Source organism: Rhodotorula toruloides (genome assembly GCF_000320785.1).
Source record: "Rhodotorula toruloides NP11 unplaced genomic scaffold Scaffold32, whole genome shotgun sequence".
Taxonomy (NCBI): domain Eukaryota; kingdom Fungi; phylum Basidiomycota; class Microbotryomycetes; order Sporidiobolales; family Sporidiobolaceae; genus Rhodotorula; species Rhodotorula toruloides.
Window position 1 is genome coordinate 145,157 of NW_015622992.1, and position 18,814 is coordinate 163,970.

At 61.2% G+C, this 18,814-nt stretch overlaps 10 protein-coding genes across 10 annotated transcripts in view; 6 read left to right on the forward strand and 4 right to left on the reverse strand.

Annotated features, from left to right (window-relative positions):
* Positions 1–174: 174 nt before the first annotated feature.
* Positions 175–1,397, forward strand: RHTO_05406 (WW/Rsp5/WWP domain containing protein; the record flags this gene model as incomplete). Its single annotated transcript, XM_016419068.1, has 5 exons — positions 175–419; positions 501–510; positions 576–650; positions 775–1,286; positions 1,370–1,397. 5 exons carry the CDS (start codon positions 175–177, stop codon positions 1,395–1,397), a joined length of 870 nt encoding a protein of 289 aa, XP_016270153.1.
* Positions 1,398–1,674: 277 nt separating this feature from the next.
* Positions 1,675–3,029, reverse strand: RHTO_05407 (enoyl-CoA hydratase; the record flags this gene model as incomplete). The annotated part of the gene is made up of 7 exons (XM_016419069.1): positions 1,675–1,740; positions 1,824–1,891; positions 1,982–2,222; positions 2,309–2,363; positions 2,421–2,449; positions 2,548–2,783; positions 2,849–3,029. 7 exons carry the CDS (start codon positions 3,027–3,029, stop codon positions 1,675–1,677), a joined length of 876 nt encoding a protein of 291 aa, XP_016270154.1.
* A 369-nt stretch (positions 3,030–3,398) lies between these two features.
* On the forward strand, positions 3,399–4,616 carry RHTO_05408 (elongator complex associated protein Kti2; the record flags this gene model as incomplete). The annotated part of the gene is made up of 5 exons (XM_016419070.1): positions 3,399–3,579; positions 3,651–3,811; positions 3,890–3,969; positions 4,030–4,246; positions 4,308–4,616. The coding sequence occupies 5 exons, from the start codon at positions 3,399–3,401 to the stop codon at positions 4,614–4,616; spliced, it is 948 nt and encodes a 315-aa protein (XP_016270155.1).
* A 334-nt stretch (positions 4,617–4,950) lies between these two features.
* On the forward strand, positions 4,951–5,682 carry RHTO_05409 (uncharacterized protein; the record flags this gene model as incomplete). Its single annotated transcript, XM_016419071.1, has 1 exon — positions 4,951–5,682. The coding sequence occupies one exon, from the start codon at positions 4,951–4,953 to the stop codon at positions 5,680–5,682; it is 732 nt and encodes a 243-aa protein (XP_016270156.1).
* A 1,250-nt stretch (positions 5,683–6,932) lies between these two features.
* RHTO_05410 (nuclear protein SNF4) lies at positions 6,933–9,139 on the reverse strand (the record flags this gene model as incomplete). The annotated part of the gene is made up of 7 exons (XM_016419072.1): positions 6,933–7,162; positions 7,242–7,548; positions 7,618–8,148; positions 8,219–8,418; positions 8,479–8,640; positions 8,745–8,806; positions 8,904–9,139. The coding sequence occupies 7 exons, from the start codon at positions 9,137–9,139 to the stop codon at positions 6,933–6,935; spliced, it is 1,728 nt and encodes a 575-aa protein (XP_016270157.1).
* A 309-nt stretch (positions 9,140–9,448) lies between these two features.
* On the forward strand, positions 9,449–10,254 carry RHTO_05411 (uncharacterized protein; the record flags this gene model as incomplete). Its single annotated transcript, XM_016419073.1, has 3 exons — positions 9,449–9,740; positions 9,804–9,965; positions 10,019–10,254. The coding sequence occupies 3 exons, from the start codon at positions 9,449–9,451 to the stop codon at positions 10,252–10,254; spliced, it is 690 nt and encodes a 229-aa protein (XP_016270158.1).
* A 632-nt stretch (positions 10,255–10,886) lies between these two features.
* On the reverse strand, positions 10,887–14,490 carry RHTO_05412 (uv radiation resistance protein; the record flags this gene model as incomplete). The annotated part of the gene is made up of 7 exons (XM_016419074.1): positions 10,887–11,633; positions 11,692–12,106; positions 12,163–12,292; positions 12,349–12,430; positions 12,485–13,045; positions 13,099–14,265; positions 14,413–14,490. 7 exons carry the CDS (start codon positions 14,488–14,490, stop codon positions 10,887–10,889), a joined length of 3,180 nt encoding a protein of 1,059 aa, XP_016270159.1.
* A 145-nt stretch (positions 14,491–14,635) lies between these two features.
* On the forward strand, positions 14,636–15,837 carry RHTO_05413 (uncharacterized protein; the record flags this gene model as incomplete). Its single annotated transcript, XM_016419075.1, has 3 exons — positions 14,636–14,683; positions 14,738–14,899; positions 14,962–15,837. The coding sequence occupies 3 exons, from the start codon at positions 14,636–14,638 to the stop codon at positions 15,835–15,837; spliced, it is 1,086 nt and encodes a 361-aa protein (XP_016270160.1).
* Positions 15,838–16,149: 312 nt separating this feature from the next.
* On the forward strand, positions 16,150–17,239 carry RHTO_05414 (uncharacterized protein; the record flags this gene model as incomplete). Its single annotated transcript, XM_016419076.1, has 5 exons — positions 16,150–16,266; positions 16,309–16,531; positions 16,586–16,672; positions 16,751–17,041; positions 17,097–17,239. The coding sequence occupies 5 exons, from the start codon at positions 16,150–16,152 to the stop codon at positions 17,237–17,239; spliced, it is 861 nt and encodes a 286-aa protein (XP_016270161.1).
* A 1,553-nt stretch (positions 17,240–18,792) lies between these two features.
* Positions 18,793–18,814, reverse strand: part of RHTO_05415 (protein of unknown function DUF1399) — a gene marked incomplete at both ends in the record, with an annotated part of 2,569 nt that continues 2,547 nt past the window's right edge. The window contains one exon of the mRNA XM_016419077.1: positions 18,793–18,814. Within this exon, the coding sequence (XP_016270162.1) occupies positions 18,793–18,814 (22 nt within the window).

Sequence of the window (18,814 nt, forward strand, 5' to 3'; positions counted from 1 at the left end):
TGCGGGTGGGATTGGTTCGGGATGGTGGTGCGGGAGAAGTAGCGGTTACTGGATCCCCCTGTATCGCTGAAACCCTTCCAATTCAAGGCGGTGCACTCGCTCGCCTCGATGACGAGGAGAGACTTCTCCTCGTACGCTCTCACTCTCTCGCCATACCTTGCTATCAGATTCACGATGACCACTCCGAACGAGGCACCACCCGCCTACTCACAGCAAGACCCGTCACACCTCGCCGTTCCCTCGGCAGTCGACCACTCGTCCGCCGCACCGACGCACCGCCGCTCGTCGTCTGCTGGCTCAGTCGCAAGCGCGAGCAGCAACTACACGTCCGAGGACGACAGGGACGACGGCGCCATCCCGGACGAGGCGAGGCAGAGCATCCTTGACGAGCAGAGACCGTTGCCAGAGGGTTGGAGGAGGTGCGTTCCGCCTGCTGAATCTGCACGAGTGCGTCGTTGAGCTGACTGCTTCTTGCTGCGTTGCTGTTGGCATTCGCACAGGGAATTTGACGTGCGTTGTTCTCCTCTCCCTTCGATCTTCCTCGTCACTCACTCACCCTTGATCCCCTCCCGCAGGCCAACTCCGGCCACTACTTCTACGTCGACACGCTCGCCAAGCCACCGCGCAGTATCTGGACCCACCCGCTTGACGTGCGTTCTCTGCCCTCCTCCTTTGATCCCCTCGAGACTGACCTTCCTTCTCTACAGGACGTGCGCCCTCGTCCTTTCTGCCGCCTCCGCGAGTGCAAGCTTACGCTGATCAACTGTCGCGCAGCCCGAGTACCTCCCTTCGCACCCGGATGTCGCAAAGAAGTACGATCCGCCCGCCGGTCCTCCTCCTGGCGTCTCTTCCTCCGCCTCTCCCAGCCACGGCTACAGCGACTCGAAGCACTCTCCTCTTCCCCACTCGTCCCCGAACCAAGCCTCGACCTCGCACACGCACGGGGACAAGAAAGACGACCGCACCCTCGGCCGCAAACTCAAAGACAAACTCACCGGTACAACTCACGACCAACGAGTTGCCCAACGCCAACGTCAACGTGAGGCCGAGCAGAAACAATACGAGGCTTACCTCGCGCGCCGTAAGGAGATCCTGAGGGCTCAGGCGGAAGGACGGTATACACCGATGTATGCGGCGCCGGCGGGTCCGTATGCGAGGCCTATGTATGGTGGGTATGGGGGGTATGGAGGGTATGGAGGGGGGTATGGAAGGTATGGAGGGAGTATGGGCATGGGGTATGGAGGGATGGGGACGGGGATGGCGCTCGGAGGAGGGTTGCTCGGCGGGTGAGTCCAGCGAACGATTCTCTCGGTTCTTTTCGCTCTTCGCGAAGGGGGGATACTGATGCTTTTTCGTTTCCGGCTCGCAGAATGCTCCTCGGCGACATGCTCTTCTAAACCCTCGAACTCTTCGCCCTCGTCACCCTTACCCCTCACACATCCGTTTGTAGCTACTTCAGTTCACCCTAATGCAGTGCTCAGTACCGTACAGGACTCGGGTCATGGTGAGAGAAGTCAACGAGCGCGCGGAACCTTGAGCGAGCGAACAAATGCTCTCTTCCGCTTCTTCTTCTCTCTGCACTCGCAAGCGGAGACAGAGCTGCACTACTCAACCTTTTCCCTTTCATTCTGCACGTCGAGCAGAGTGGTCGACTGTCCGGTCCGGCAAGCGGGTCTACGAATTCGTCCACTTGGCCTTCTCCTTATTCGCAAACGCGTTCATCCCAACCTTCTGGTCATTCTGCGGCCGTCCACCCCACAAGCTCTCGTCAGTGTCGGAGGTAAGAGAGAGGAGGGAGAGAGGGTTGGGGAGAGGAGACGCACGGTAGCGAAGAGTTGGTGGAAGAGACGGCGCTCAAAGTGCAGGCCGTTCGTGAGTGACATCTCGTATGCTGTGCGTCAAGACCATCGACCAACTCGATCAGTCCCACTTCTCGCTCGCGGGAAAAGGGAGGGAGAGAGGGGACGGGAAGAGGACGCACCAGCATTCACCCCCTCCTTCGCAGCCTGCACAGCCAACATCCCCTTACTCGCAATCTTGCCCGCAACCTTGACCGCCTCATCCACCACCCCTCCCTCGCTCACAACACGCGAAACGAGTCCCCACTCTGCTGCTTCAGCGGCAGAGAAGTTCTTGCCGGTGAGGACAATCTCCATCGCGCGGGATTTGCCTAGCGCGTGCGTGAGGCGTTGAGTGCCGCCAGCGCCGGGGATGACGCCGAGCTACAGAAGTTGGAGACAAGTCAGCATCGAGTTGTAGTGAAGCGAGCGGTAGGAGGAGGGAGGGGGGAGGACAGAGGAGGACGCACGTTGATTTCGGGTTGGCCGAAGACGGCGTTGGGCGCGGCGAGGATGATGTCGCACCTGCTCGACATTGAGTGTCAGTGAAAGCGAAGCGAGAGAAAGTAGAGCGGAGCGCACATCATCGCGAGTTCGCAGCCGCCGCCGAGCTGCATGGGAGGAAGAGCGCGTGAGATCGGCGAAGCGTTCCATCACCGCTTTCCGCAGCTCGCAGGAGCAGCGAAAGAGCGAATCGCGGCCGACTCACCGCATACCCGCTAACAGCCGCAACAATCGGCTTCCTGAACCCACTCAGCTCCGTCCAATGCGCCAAAAAGTCGCCCTTGTAAACCTCTGCAAACTGCTTGTCCTTCATCTCCTTGATGTCGGCTCCTGCGGCAAAGGCCTTGTCGGAACCGGTCAGGACGACGCAGCCGGTCGAGTCGTCGGTCGAGAGGGTGCGGAGGGCGGCGTTGAGTTCGTGGAAGAGAGTCGAGTTGAGAGCTGCCACGTCGTTCGTTCGTCAGCTCGTCGTCAGGAGCCGCGCGTGAGGGTATTGATGGACGCACCGTTGAGAGCCTTTGGCCTGTTGAGGGTGATCTGGCTGACGCCGGGAGCCGGTTGCGAGACGAGGATGCTCGTGTACTCGCCGTGACCCGCCGCGGCTGACGACTGCCAGCGCACGACCGACTGGCGAGGGAAGCGAGGGAGTGCGGTGCGCATGGCCGCAGAGCGCAAGGCGGGCAGCATCGTGATTGAGGGAGGGGTGAGACGGTGAAGCGGGTAGCCGAGTGAGGGAGGGTGAGAATGGGCGGTGGAGGGGTTCCTTTGGCCGCGCAGAGGGATGGCGTGGGTGCTGAGAGTGTTCTGAGCGTGTCTAGCAGTCTAGCGATGCCCAGTTGAGCGAGTCGAGGTGACAAGTGCGAGCCCAAGAGGCGAGCCGATGAGGTGGGGTCGACACCACTCCTCTCGCTGGACCGTCGTAGTGAATGTACAATTCGCTGCAGTGCTTCACTTGCGAGCTCGTCATTTTCCCAGTCCAATTGGAGCGATGCAGCGAGAGCGACTTGGGACTTGGCCAAATTCTCATCGCTCTCCACCTCGACACACGCTCGCAAGATGGCGATGATCACAGTGTGCGGCTATCCATGCTCAGGCAAGACCACCCGTGCACTCCAGCTCGTCTCCTTCCTCGAACACCGCTTGAACGACACCGCGACTCCCGCTCGACACCGCTCCGCCTCAAAGGTCGTCCTCATCAACGACGAGTCGCTCGGGATCGCAAAGGCCGCCTACGATGGTCAGTACCTGCCCACTTCTATGGAAACGAGTGATCCAGCTGATCAAAGTCGCCCCGCCGCGACAGAGTAGACACCCGAGCAGAGAAGCCCGCGCGAGCTGCTCTCTTCAGCGCCGTACAGCGCAGCCTGGCGAAGGACACGATCGTCGTCGTCGACGCGATGAACTACATCAAAGGGAGCAGGTACCAGATGTACTGCGCGGCGAGGGAGATCGGCGTCAGGACTTGCACGGTGCGTCCGGGTGTTCTGCCTTGCGCCTCTCTTCGCTGTACGAAGCTGATTGCTCCTGAGGTGGCGTTTGACGCACAGCTTTTCGTCGCCACGCCGCCAGACAAGTGCCAGGAATGGAACACCCAGCGAGCCGACTCGTCTAGATACGCTGAAGCGACGTGCGTCTCCCTCGCTCTTCCTCTCTTTTATCCGCAAGCTCATTCAGTCCTCGTTCGCAGCCTCGACAACCTCATCTCGCGCTTTGAAGAGCCCAATTCTGCTGCGCGGTGGGACGCACCGCTCGTCACCCTCGCTTTCGACGATCCGGCGCTGGACAGTCGGCCCGAATCGTCCGCAGATGCAGAACGAGCGATGGAGGGAAGCGAAGCAGCACAGCGGATATGGAGCGCGATAACGGAGGGGGAGATCAAGCCGCCGAATATTGCGACGCAGGTCGTGCGTCCTCTCCCTTCCTTTTCCCTCGCAGCTGGACTGATGGGTTCTCGAGCATGCGCAGGTCCACACCTCCTCCACCTCGTACCTCACATTGCTCGACTCGGCCTCCTCCTCCGTCATCTCCTCCCTCCTCTCCCTGCAATCCCTCTCCCCCCTCTCCGGCCCAACCACGCTCCTCGTCCCGCTCTCCTCCTCCCCTCCCCCAAAAATCGACCTCACCCTCCCCTCTCGACAATTGACGCTGCCCATGTTGCAGAGGTTGAAGAGGCAGTTTGTGCAGCTTCATGCGAGGACGGCGGGGAGCGTCGAGTTTGGTGAGGAGGAGGTGGTGAGGATGTTTGGGACGTATCTGGGGGAGCAGTTGAGGTAGAGCGTGACGGGAGGGCGGCGCAAGTATGAGCATTCATGGTTCGACGACGAAGATCAGCTGGATGCAGCGCGAGAGGGTGAAGAGGACGGTGACAGCGTCCTTCCGCAGGCTTTGCGGCGAGGCTGTCGCGTCCCGCTCGTGTCTGCTTCGCTCTCGACAGCTTCAACAGCAACGCTCAGACAACTCACACGAGCTGCAGAGCCGCACAGACCTCCTCGACGCGACTCGTTCACGTCGCTCAATCCAGCGAACCTCTCGCCTCTTTTCCTCCTTCACCTCGCTCGCACTTCGCCCCATCGCTCTCAGCTACTGGCAAGCGCCACTCAAAGCTACGATGAGCTCCCCAGCACCCTCCACCGCCGCAAGGAGCACCCTCAACCCCTTCCTCCCCTCCCCTCGCCTTCCACTCGAGTTGATGGACCTCATCATCCATCACTGCGACGAGCCCCTCTACTTCGTCGGTCACCTATCAGACGAGCGACTGAAGACCCTCGCCACGCTGTCGCGCGTCTCGAGATACTTCGCGGAGCGTGCACAGCCGGCGCTCTTCAAGCGGATTGTCGTCGAGTACCCTATCAACCTTGCGAATCTAACGCCAGCAGGCGTTCGACTTCTTGATACGTTGGAGGACAAGGAAAGGCTGAGGGCTGCAGTACGGGCGTTTGACATTCACGTCGTTCTCAAGACCTACCCCATTCCAATCCGCGACAGCTTCAAGAGATCTCTGCGACGTCGCTTCCTGAAGGTCTTCCAATCTCTCTCTCGCGTCGAGGCCGTCACTTATCACGGTTCTGCGGATGCTGTCCCGCGGGTGAAGATGGCGATGTGGAAGTGCTTACCATCCAGCACCCAAATCCTCGACTTGCTCAACTTCGAAATCACCCCGGACGAGGTGTTCAGGGGCTTCAATGGCGCAAAGCGAATTAGGGCCAACCCGCTGTCAGTACTCGTCGACAGCTGGCATATTGCCCGGTATCGACAGGTCTTTCCAGCTGGCGGCGCCCACCAACTCGACTTCATGGACCTTACGGACGCACGTAGTCCGTACGTGCAGCGGACGACATGAGGAGCCGTTCAGCAGGTCACTTGTTCGGTCGAGCGGTACGCTAAACCGTTCACTCTCGCCAGCCTCTTCCTCCTACTCACAACTCGACTCGCTTCCCACAGGGTCACCGTCTGCTTCCTCCCCTTTCCCCATCTCGACACTTTTCTCTTTCTTTCGCTCGCGGTTCGCAGAGACCTGCCCGCGCCGCCGTCGTCGTTTCTTGCAACTTGGGAAGGTCAACTCTCACGTCGAAGTCGCCATCTCGTCCCCTGCTCGTTCAGCTGCTCGTCCGCATGCTCACGCTCAAGACAGCCGCGACTCCGCAACGGCGCGATGCGGTCGTTAGCGTCCACACGGTCCCGCGGAGTTGCCGTCCTCTCGCGCCAACTGGCTTCTTACGCTGGTTCCCTTTGCTCGCGCTTTGCTTTCTCTCTTCAGTGCAGCCTTTCGTGCGCTGACTCGCAAGATGGCACGACTCGGGGCTGTCGACCCTCGCGAAGCACCTCCTCGCGTCTGCCCCGACATCCTCCTCGCCATCCTCGAAGCCTGCGAAGACCTCCCTTCCCTTCGCCTTTCCACCCTCGCCGCCTGGTGTTGCGTTTCTAAGACCTACATCAACGTCGCCAGAACGCTCCTGTATCACCGAATTCCCCTCGACCTGCGCTATACCTCACAGAAAACCCCCGACGCAAGACCCGACATTCTCCTCGCCCTCGAAGCCTACTCTCATCTTCGCCCTCTCGTCCAAAGCGTCTCCATTTCGTTCTCCCGTCCATCCGGCCTCTCGAGCCACGCCTGGCTTTGGCGTCCGCCACACGAACACCTTGTGGCACGCGTTCTTCCCTCCCTCATCAGCGTCCGCCAAGTTTCCCTATCCTGCGACGAGCGGTCATCGAGAGAAGACGGAGGGCTGCTTCACTGGGTCGCTGGGTGCCTTCCCCCGCGAGTCGAGCAGATCGACCTCACTCGACTCGCCGAATGGTCCGTCCGGCACGTCCTCCAGCGCATCAAGGGGCGAGATCCTCCCATCTTGGTGCGCCTGAGGTATAGTCAGTATCAGCGCACGGAATGGGTGTGCGCGCTGCTCAGCGGGAAGCTGCTGGAGGAGGAGTACGCGGATGTGAACTTCGAGGTCGTCGAGTCGCGGGAGAGTCGCCATCATCTGTAGCGCTCAAGCGATGGGGAGATCATTACAGGGGTGCTGGACACTCTATCTGTACAACAAAACCAACGCGCGCAAATCGCACGACTCGAGAGACTGCCTTCGACCGCTACTCCGCCTTGGCCTCAATCACGTCCTCCAACCCCAGCCCCGCCGCCTGCTGCGCCAATCGCACGTCCGTCGCGCTCCCGCCTGCATCGGTCGTCGCTTCGCTACCTCGACGACTCGTCGTCTTTGACCCGCCACCGACGGAAGAGGCATCCGTTACTGAAATGGCGTCGTCGTATTCTTGACCGGCGGCGTTCGCGTCGTTGTGCACGCCGCGAAGACCGTGGACGCCTGCGAGGGGAGAGGAGGACCGGAGGGGAAACGGGTGAGCCGTGGAAGAGAGATGACGCAGGGAACGCCTCGAACGCACCGAGACCCGGCACTTCCATCCCCTTCAGGTTCTCATGGCCGACCAAGAATCTCAACACATCGCTCAAGCTCAAGATCCCCACCAAACTGCCCTTCTTCCTCGCCGGTTCGCCATTCCTCGCCGGCACATCCTCCGGCTCAACAATGACGAAGCGGTGGCAGCGGCGTTCGCGGACAAAGACGAGGATCGAGGCGAGCGTGTCAGATGGAGTGCAGGTCATAACGCCGGTAAAGTCGGGTGAACGCCGGTTGATGGCGTCTTCGATGGTCGAGTCCAGGACTTGGTAGGCGTTTTGTCGGACGAGGTCCTGCAGGATGCATGGCCGTGAGCTCGATCGCCCGCAGAGAGTTGCAGAGGCGAGCATCGCAAGACGCACCACGATGTCGACCGTCTCGTACAAGTTCAACACGACGCCATCCTCATCGACAATCGGCACCGCACTGATCCCGCGCTCCGAAAAGATATGCACGACATCAAACACGCTCGTCTGCATCGTCGCGGTCGACAACGGCCAATACCGGTCCGACAAGCCCATCCCGCCCGACTTGTGCGCGTCTTCGCCGTCCTTTCCATGGCCTGAATCGTTGTGCTCGCCTTCGAGATGCGCTGGGTCGGTCGAAGCAGACGGGTCCATGTGAGGCGCGTTGTAGGCGTTCGTAGGCGTCTCGGTACCGGTCGAGGTCGGCGTGCTCCGGTTGTCGGTGCTGCTTGACGCATCGCTTGACGCTGCGGCGGTAGAGGGACCAGCTTCGCCGTTCGACTCGGACGCAGATGCCTGAGCAGACGAGGCGGAGGGACCTGGCGCGGAGGAGGAAGTAGTGTCGGAGGTCGGCTGGTACCACGATGCGTATGAGCCGATACCGAGCGAGCCAATGGACTGGTCAAGACGGCCGCAGTCGTGTGTGCACTGCGTTTCGAACCGCATATCCAGTCAATTTCGCTTCGAGGTAGAGGGAGGGGGGACAAGCGAGACTCACGTTGATGGCGATGAACTTGAGCACTCGGTACTGCGTCAGAACGCTGATGATCGTCTCCTTGCCCGTCTGGTCGTCTCGGTCGACGAGCGGTAGTCGTCGAGCGTGTGTTCGAACGAGGGCGGCGCAGGCGTCGGAGAGGGGCTGATCGGGGTGGACGGAGATGGTCGGGGGAGGAGGGACGTCGATAGCTTGCTCAATTTCTACAGAGACGGTGAATCAGGTCAGTGCAAGCTTAGGAAGCGGGAAAGAGGCGTGCGCACCTCGCAGACTCTCGAGCTGGAAAGCCTCGACTTCCGCCACAACATTCTCGTACTTGTGCGCCGTCAGGTAGTAGTACTGGATGAGGTGAACGACGTCTGCGAGCGTGAACATGCCGGCGAAGCGGTGTGTCGTCGAGTCGTAGAGCGGGGCGGAGACGACACCTGCGAAAGAACGTGTCAGCCCCGGGGGCGAACGGACACTCTTGGAGATCTTCCCTGCGCCCCGAAAGCACAGAGCGGGCGGCAGAAGGATGCGGCAGACCCACCATTCGTGACCAAGGCCTGGAGACTCTTCGTGATGCCCAACTTGTTGTCGAAGACGATGAGCCTGCAGAACGGGACACGTAGCGAGTCTTGATCAGAAAGAAGCTGCCGAGCTCCAGCGGGAATGCCCGCCCCATAGCGCGCAAAGAGACACGACTGACCTGAAGCTCTCGGGGAGGATGTCGTAGCAGCTCTTGCTCGCGAGGAAGGCCCTGATGCCCTCGAGCGCCTTCCTCGTCCGCTCAGGCGCATTCGTGCCCGCCGTTGTCCTCGTCCGGTACGGCCGTGGCCGTCTTGGCTTGGGCGGAGGAGTCGCGGTCGAGGTGGTCGGCGAGGGGTTGGTGGTCGATGGGAGGGACGTGTTGGGCGTCTGCGTTGCTGAGCGAGGTGCTGCCATTGGCTGTGCGGCTGTCAGCGGCTCCATCGCGGCGTGCGTCGAGCTGGACGAGGGTTGCTAGTCGGGGATGATGAGGATGGAGTGGGGGAGAGCGAGTCGGGCAGAGTCAGAGGGTTGGGCGCGGTGGGACGGCCTGTAGGCTCTCTAGACGATCAAGCAAGTTAGAACAAGCCCGCACAGCAACAGAACGAGCTGAAGGCAGAGGGACAGCCTTGCTTCACTCGCCTTGCTCTTCCTCTTCGCCTCCTCCCTCATCCTCATCCTCGTCGCACTCGCCGCCCAGCCATACTGTACAGACCAGCGCTCTCGATGGCAAGCAACACCTCGAGCCCCGCACCGCTCCACCAGGCCGAGACCGAGCGCCCGCTCAAAGACCCCGTCTACCCGCCGCGCTACATCGCCGCGATGTGCACGCTCCTGACTGTCAACAGCAGGGCATGGTACAGCGAGTTCGAGGCCATCTACCACGAGCACCCGGGACTCGAGCCGATCGCGGACGAGTACGAGCAGCAGTTGGGCGCGACCGCATACAAGCCGTTCAAGGCGTGCCGCACTCTGCGTCGTGCTGGTCGTGATTATTCGAGGTATCTCTACTTTGCCGGTGCGCTCTCCGATACCCAAGTTGCGTTGTGAGCGAGGTGAAGCTGACCCTCCGTTCACGCAGTGCCGGTTCTCTTGCGCCGCGAGTACTTCAAGCTGCATTGCGACGAACCAATCGAGTCGTCAGCGAGCTACGAGAAGGTTCAGCTAGCGCCAAAGTCGCTCGACGAGGCAGGCTTGATTCGTCTGGACGACGGTTCGACAGTCGATGTACACGTTCTCCTCAGTATGTTTATACGAGGGACGGCCAACGCTGTAAACTGACAATCGGCTCCGCAGAGCGCTATGACACCTTCGAAGCTGCTGATCGCGAATGGGGCATCCTCGGCGCAGTCGCCGTCAAGGCGTATCACTCGCTTTTCGACTTGTTCGCACATTCACGCGTCGCCGCGGCGCCCGACAGCGACGACACCGAAGCCGACGTGCCTACTGAGTCCCTCAAGTCGCCCATGCAACCTTTCACTGGCTCGCACAATATTCACCAGCGCCATGTCGCCTCGACTCCGGAGCTTTGAACTCCGCCTCTTTCGTCGTGTTTCCTCATCTTGTTGCCGTACTCTCCTTCAGGTCCCTGTACCTGACACTGCGTCTACCGCTCGACTTCGACGTCGGCGCCCGACGAGCTCCTCCTCGGACTCCCTGCATCCGCGCCTCTCCTCCGTGCCATCGTCGCCAGCGGCTTCTAGACGCTCGTCGACGCTCGCTGGGCGCGCATACGACCAACAAACCCCAATCAGACGTCTTCGTCCGCCGATACACTGGCATATCGCGCCTTCGCAGCCATCGTCCTCCGCCTCGAGTAGGCTTCCTCCTGCTTCCTGAATCCTGGCGGGTCCTTCACTCTCTCTTTGCCTTTGAGCCTAAGCTCTCGCCTTGCAACGCACGCATACAAACAAAAACCCGATGCGGATGATGAAGGAGAGGTGAAGCGGCGCTTTGCCTCCAAAGTCTCGACGAACCAGCACGAGAGTCCTTGCGAGCCGAGTGAAACGATGCCGGCCTCCTTCGATCCGGCTGGAACTGCGCCCTCGCCTCTCTTTGCCTTCGCCCCGGGACAGCTCTTAAAAGGTCCACAAAGGGCCCACGGTTCGCTCCCTGCGGCAAACGAAGCGCGATGGAGGAACCGTTTCTCCTCATTCCCTTCTGCTCACGCTACTTCCCCTTCTCCTCCATCTGCACCCACCTCCATCGCACTTCTCCTCCCCTTGCGCCCTTCTCTCCGTTCTCGGCTGCCCGACCCGCCCGCAACTGCACTCCACAGCCCATCACGGATCTTCGCCCCGTACCCACTCGAGTTGCTCGCATTCGACGAGGTCCGGCTCCGCGCCGTCTTGATCGACGCAGGTCGAGTCGACTTGATCGTGAGCGAGACGTGGTGCGCGGAGGAGTCTTCCCGAGCGGGGATGATGCGCTTCTCCGTGTCCTTCCTGCGCCGGTTTGTTGGGGTCGTTCGTCCGCTCCCGTTGCCACTGACGACCCAAGACGAGTCCGAACCTGTCGCATCGCCGTTAACGCTCCTGACGCTAGGAGTCGGCGAGTTTGGCGGGTCCGCGTCGGCGCCGTTGGACTGGCGGGACGTCGACGGCGCTCGAATGGTTGAGGCGTTCGATGACGACCTCGTCATCCTGCTCGAAGCGCCATCTCTCCCTCGCTCGTCGTCATCTTCTAAGTTCACCGCCCCCGTCGTAGCCTCAGCGAGCGCGGCAGCTTCAGTGGGCGAAGCCGGTAGCTCTTCCTCCTCCGCCTCGACGCCCGCGAATGGTCCGCTTGGCAGCAGCGTCGAGTTGCGATAGTCGGCGTGCGAAGGGTCGTACGACAAGCTGAGGATGAGGGACTTGAGGTTGGGCAGGGTATTGCGGAGGTCGAGGACGATGAGGCGTTGAGAGTACATGAGCTGCGGGCGGAGGAACGGGTCAGAGCCGGCTAGGATGACGGGACGGCTAGCGCCGCACCTGCTCGATGTTCTTGTTGAGTAAGAAGACTCCATAGTCGAACCGGTACTGGTCGACGCCCTTCCCGTATAGCGGAAACGCCCGCGGACCCTTCATCATGCTGATCTCGTCGAACACGACGCTCCGACTTCCCCGGCACTGGATGGGGTAGCAGAGCGGAACGCCGAGGTAGGCTGCGAGGAGCTGGGTGACTTGTGCGGCGTAGCCGAGCGCGGAGGAGAGGAGGTCGTCTGAGTAGGAGGAGGGGAAGCTGGAGTTGGGGAGGGGGAGGCCGACAATGGAGAAGAGGAGGTCGGGCTGAGGGTGCTTGGTCGAGGTCGGCTCGACTGGCTCGATGGGGAAGATGTGCGAGAGGAGGGTGATGAGTTGCGTACGGCGGATTTGGGCGGACTCGTTCAGCTTGTCTAGGGCGCGACTGCCAGCCTGACGTGTCAGCTTGCGATGTCTACAGGCGACAGACACTCGACTCACGAACTGTCATCGAGAGCCGCTGTTTGAGCTCGCAAGTTCTCCCTGCTCTGCTCGTCAAGCTCCCTCGCCCGCCGTAGTCGTTCGCGCCGAGCTGCAAGGCCCTCTTTCCGTCGATCGATCTCCGCTTGACCTACAAGGAGGCATGATAAGCTTCGGAAAACGGTTCCAAGCAGAGAAGGGACGTACTGTCGAGCAGCTCATCTCGAACGGCCTCCTTGACGTTGTCGAGGTCATCGACGCGGTCTTGCAGCTCGGCTCGCTCGCGTTCCTGCGCAAGTCGTCTTAGTCGGAAACTCAGGCTCGACGGGCGCGACGCGCGCACCAGCTCCGCCCACCCTTGTTCGAGCGCCTCATCAATCCGCCTCCTCACCTCCTTCTGCTCGCTCCTCACATGCCTCAGCTCCCACTCTCCCTCCCAAAGCCTCCGCATCTCCTCCCAATCCGCCGCCTTAACCATCTTCGTCTCCCTCCTGCTCCGCTCCAACACCGCCGCGCGCTTCCTCCGCTCCTCTTCCGCTTTGATCAGCCTAGACCGGAGCGAGCGGATCGTTCCCGACCGAGGACGGGTACGGATGGTCCCGCTTCCGTTACCGACGCCTGGATCAGACATGTTCCCTCCGCCGTCTTCGTCGGAAGAACAGGAGGACAGGTCCGAGTCGCTCGCGTCTGCTTCGTCTTCGGACCAGGCGCGCGGGTGGAGAGTCGAGACTGAGTTGCGCCGGACGAGGCGGCGACGGCGGGACCGGTACAGGAGGGTGAGTGGGGCAGTGAAGTATTCGAGGTCGGCGGAAGACGAGGAGGAGGGTGAGGCGAAAGGATCGGATGGAGAGGTGGAGAGCGCAAAGACGAGGGTGTTGGGCGGTAGAGGCGGAAAGTTGGCCGGCTGGAAGGCGAAGCGTCAGCGAAACTCGCGGAAACGAAAGGTAAAGCGCGCACATCTCGTCCGAGACTTGTCAGCCCATCCAGCTCAACATCCCACTCTGTCAAGACTCGCCAGCCATCTTCCCCCTCCCTCCGCTTCCCCTTTGCAACGCGTCGTCCGTCCGTCGGTCGAGCGAAGACCTTGATCCGCAGTCGACTCTCGCTCAGCCCTGGCCAGGACTGCGTGCCCGAGTCGTCTGGAAAGGGCGACAATGGAGAGTCGGGCCGAATGAAGGAGTTGTGGTCGACAAGGATGTCGGCATGCATGGCGGAAGGCGAGATAGGCGAGATGAAGAAGGGCTCAGACGACGTTTGCGGTTGTCGAGGCGAAGAGGATGACGCGGTGAAAGGAAGATCGGAAGCAAGTAGCGAGGAAGAGATCGTCCGTCGTCGCATGCTCTTCGTCGGAGAAGAAGTCGACCCGCGAAGCGAGTTGCCGCTCCCGCTTCTTCGCATACCAACGCTCGCGACCGATCCGCTTCTTCGCCGACTCCCGAGTACTGGTCGCTCGTCCTGCCAGGCGCCGGTCTTCGCAGGCACGAGCTCCAACGTGACGAAGCTGTCGACGAGTCGCCGCTTCATCGCCCCTTCCTGCCGCTGTCTCTCCTTCAGCGCGAAGAGGGATGATGCTGGAGGTGGCGGTTTCTCCTTGGCGAGGTGATCGCCATCTGGTCGAGAAGGTGGAAGTCGCGGTGCTTGGCGAATCGTCGAGCCCGAACCGGCCGAGCCTATAGAGGCGCGAGAAGCTGAACAGGCGCGGGTCAGGTTCGAGGTCGCGGCGGACACGTATGTGCCCTCCTCTTCGTCAATCGATACCGCCTTTCCCAGCAGCGTTCCGACGCTCGACGACCGTTTCGGTCGTATCCGCGCCGGCGGCTTTGCGTCGAGGACCAGTTCAGCGTCTTCCGCTCGAGTTGCGGCCAGTGTTCCGCTCCAGCTTGCCGTACTGCCCGCTCGTCGCCGTCCCTTCCTCGGCGAGGGTATTGCAAAGTCGTTGATGTCGGCGGACGGCGGTCCAGCGTCGTAGGAAGTCGAGGCGAGCTTGCCGACGAGCGAAGTGGGGAGAGGGTCGTTGAGAGACACGAGCTTGCCGGGTCCAGCCAGCGATGTCGACAGTCCATCTCGAGCCGGATCCAAACTGAGATTGCGCAGGAGAATCCCGCTCAGATGCCGTAGTCGCCGCTGTAAGCGCGTCGAGAGATGACGGGCGAGTCGGATGAAGGGGAGCGTGTACGAGCGAGGGTCAGCCCTGCGGGTTTGCCGGGTCGACAGCAGCTCCAGCATGCCTGCAGGACCCTTATCACGGCGGAAGAACGGCCTCAAACGCACCTGTTCCGGGAAGTCGCCCTCGTCGTCCTGCGGAAGCACCCACGCCGACTGCGAGCTGTCGGAGCGGGTCAAGGGCATTCCAGCGGACGTTGTGAGCCTCGAATGGCCGTCTTCAGTAGCCCAAGCAAGAAGGCAAGCGAAGTAGAGCTGTTGGCGGATTTTGACCCGGTCAGCGAACGGAGGGGGAGGGTCTGCTGTTGACAGTTCACGCTTGCTCGCTATAATGGACAGCCAGAACGCCACGCAGGCTCAGTTAGAGTCGGCTCTCAAGGTGCGCCCGCTCGCCCAGTCCCACTGTGTCGCTCGCTGACCTGGTTATCCTCAGGCAACACTCGCCCGCCTGTCGCACATCCTCGCTTTCCAGGCTCGACTGCAGCAGCAGGGGACCGCACAGTATGCTCCGCCGGCACCGATACAGTTGGCAGAGCAGTTAAAGGTGGACGTGGCCAGGTTTGACCAGGTCTGCGACGACGTTGAGCGGAAGTTGGTGCGTACTACTCCCTGCTATTGCTCGTTTCACTCGAGCTGACACCGCGATACTTGTTACAGCTCCGCGCGATTGCCGTTATCGAGCGAGACGTGCGGAAAGCGACCGGCGCCTCTCCTCCCCCAGTCCCTTCCCCCGAACAACCGACCGTCAAGGCAGAACCAGGCGCCGAAGCCATCCTTCCTTTCGGCCTACCATCTTCTTTGACCGAGCCAGCCGCTGCCGCCGTTCCAGCCGCCGCCGGCATGTCTATCGACCTCACAAACTCGCCTTCTCCCACTTCGACTTCCCTACCGTTCCAGCTACCCGGCACGGCGACACCCGCAAGCGTGTTGACGTCCAATTCGAACCCTATTCCGACGGCGCAGACCAACACTGCTGCAGAGTCAGTGGCAGGAGACGACCTGAACGCGCTCCTCTCCTCCCTAAACGTCCCCCCCTTTGGCGGTATCGACCCTTCCGCAGATCTCACATCCACCTCGAACGCACCTGACACCGCCTTCGTCACCAATTCAGCCTTCCCGGATCTCTCGCTCGAAGCGCTCGACAGCCTTCTCAGCGGATCAGCCGCTGCTGCGTCCGGCACCTCAGCCCCGCCCGCCTCTGCCTCCGTTCCAACCGACCTCAGCTCCCTCGGTCTCGACTTCGCCTCCGTATTGTCCGCGCCACCTCTTTCAGGCCCGACAGCAGCCCCCGCCGCCTCTTCCGCCCCTTCCCTCGACCTCGGCTCCTTCGATTTCTCCTCTCTCGGTCTCGCGGGTTCGGCGGAACCAGCAGCGTCGTCAGGTGCAGGTGGAGCAGGTGGACTGGGCGGCTTGGACTTGACGGGACTGGGAGACCTGGACTTTGGTTCCTTTGGCACGGAAGGGGGAGGTCAGGACGGCGGAACGGGCGCTGTAGATCTTGACGAGCTGCTGAAGAGTCTAGGAGGACAGTAGACTGCCATTGAACGCGTTCAGATCCTCGCAACCCTGTGCACCTTGGACGTCTCGCCCGACTTGCTCCTCTTCCCTGAACCGCTCGCTTCGACTCCCGCTCAACCCACCTGCTGGGTCCACAGCTACTCACAAACACTGCTACAAATCTCTTCGGCTCGTCGGAACGCCTTGCTAGCCTCGCCGACCTCTTCTTCTGCTCGCCGTTCTTCATCAGAAGGTGCGTCTCGAAGTCGATCTTCAGCTCGGCACAGGGCGTGGAGGGCGTAGCTGACCTCGTACGCTCTGCGTACAGCCCTCAAGCACGCACCCGACATGCCCGTCCCGCCTCTCCCGCTCGAACTCGTCCGCCTCATCCTCTCCTTCGCTGCGGCCAGTCTTCCCAAAGTCGAGCGTCGCGAGAACTGTCTCGCATTTGCCCAGGTCTGCAAGGTTCGCATATTAGCGGAACCATGATGCTGATCTTCGCTTCAGGCGGGCTTGGCAGCGGAACCGGTCGAGGAGGACACATCGCTCGACAACCAGGTTGCGACGCTTCGATTGCGCGTGACTGGGCTGAAGTCGGCCAACAGCGCCCAGAGCGCAGAAATGGAGATTATGCAGACAAACATGGCGAGCGTGCAGGCGAAAGTCGACGAGATGATCGCCGAGCGACAACCCGCGTTAGTAATCGAGATGTGCAAAGCTGCTTTGGAAGGTGCGCTCGTCTCATGGCTAGCTTTTGCAGCTCATGCTGATTGTGTCTTCGCAGCTTTAATCCTCGACAACGCCCTCGTACGCTCTGACACGAAAGAGGAGATCAAGGAGGCGCAGAGGCGACTCAAGAAACTTGCGCGTGGTCCGTCAGATGCTTCTCTCACGCTCCGCTTGAGCCACAAGAAGAAAGCGGCTGATACTCCGTACCAATCGCTCGCAGACAACTGGCTCGAGCTTCCCAAGGCCATCAAGGACAACATCCAGGACTTTCCGTCTTTCGATGTCGAGTTCATCGACTTCATTCAGAACGTCTCGCTCGACCCTCCGCCTGCCGATCCCGTCCTGCTTGCCATTGCTCGCCTGACCAAGACGGACTGGCTGATCGACCTGAACGACACGAGGAACGAAGGCGCCCACCCGCACGGGACCGTTGCCCAGACAGAAAACGTCCTGCAGCGCGCCGGTCTCGCCTCATCTGCCGCCAAGGTTGTCCTCAAGCGCTTGCCAAACCGTGCATTGACATCTCACTGACTCTGTGCAAGTCACTGACCCCTATGAACCTGCAGACCGCTTCAGCAAGACACAGCCCATCGACCCGACGGGCTTGCTCAATGAGCTTAGCCAAGAGTGGCACGTCTGTGCGGTACGTTCTCATCTCTCTCGCTTGTGCGCGAGCTCCCGACTGACGCTTTTCCTTTCGCAGCTCTGACGGATGGAAGCTGGGATGGACGACGCGCGAGTGGATCTTACGACATCGGGCGGTAGTGCAGGCAGGCTGCAACACTTGAGTCTCGCACATGCCCGCTGGACGAGAGAGAGCGGAACGGGTTCGCTTACTCAAGCCAAGCCGACGAATGACGAGGCAATCCGTCCATCATTGCCCTCAGCTTCTTCACCATCTACGTACTCGACTCGTTCTCCACAAGGGACTTCTCCACTGCTTGTCGCGCCATCGCCGTTCGTACTGGACTTGGGAAGGTCAGCGCCTCGAAGCTCGTGCGAGCGTAGCTTCCCGCTGAACGACGCCTCCTGTGGCGCTGTTTAGGCGTCTCTCCCCTCGTGAAGCACTTTGGGAAGCACCCGTCGAGCGGACGCCGTTCGCCTTCCGCCTCCCGCCTCTCATGCACCGCCCGCTCACGCTCGCCGCCATGCTCTCCATTCGCTCGCTCGGACGACTGCTAGGATCGCTTGTCTGCGTCAAAGTCGACGTCTCCGAGCCTCCGCCATACGATCAGGTCCATCCCGCGTCGCCAGCAAGTCTCGACGCCCCTCCTCGCGCCAACGCCTCGGACCGACGTTCAGCGACGACCGTCGACCTTGCGGGCACTCGTGCGACGTCGGAGGCTCCCGTAAGACCGCAAGAGTCCCGTCCGGATCACCCGCTCGATGAAGCCTCGCCGGACGAACCACCCTCTCCTCGCCTTCCGCCGGAACTCCTCCTTTCAATACTGGAACACGTTCTCGCCGACGAATCGACTGGACGCGACACCCTCACACGCGTCTGTCGCACCTCGAAGGACATGCGCCATTTGGCTGAACCGCTACTTTACCGCAACCTTTCCTTCGTGGTCCTCGTCTGCTATCGACGCATAATCTGCAACCACAACTTCCAGTGTCTTTCTCCGCCCAATCTCTCGCTCACACAAGAACAGGCCGCGCGCGTCCGTACCCTCAAGCTCAAGGTGGCGCGAATCTCGTGCGAAGGTCGACAAGGGCGCGGCGGCGACGAATTTCTCCCGACCTGCCAAACCTTCACTCCCTTGCAGGCCAGCCGAGTTGGCACGACAACGTCTGGCACAGGGACTTCACCCGCGACATCCTCGAATGGGTCGGTCCGCGTCTCCCGCACCTCTCTTCCCTCGACCTCACCGCCGTCGGTTGGAGGATGGGTGCTTTAGGGGATGCCTGGGGCTCGACATGCGACTTCCGTAACGTCATTCCTTCGCTCAAGACTCTCGTCGTCAACGGGCAAGGGCATGAGCCGGAGGTCCTGAAATGCGCTTGAAGTCTGGCTTCTCTAGTCCACGCTTGTTCTCGTATCGATCTATCTTCATCACGCGCCGTATGCAACGGACACTCAGCGCACGGCTACGACCGCGAGAGTAAGATGCAGGAAGCGACGAGAGAAGGCGAAGCGAGATGCTTCCCCCGACGAAAGCTGATCAAGACATTGCAAGCCACTGCACGAAGAGACGGCACGATGGTGAGATTGCACCCTGGAAGTGTGGATAGCGATACCATACACAGAGTCTCCAACAAGCCTCAACATCCTCCGCCACCGCCA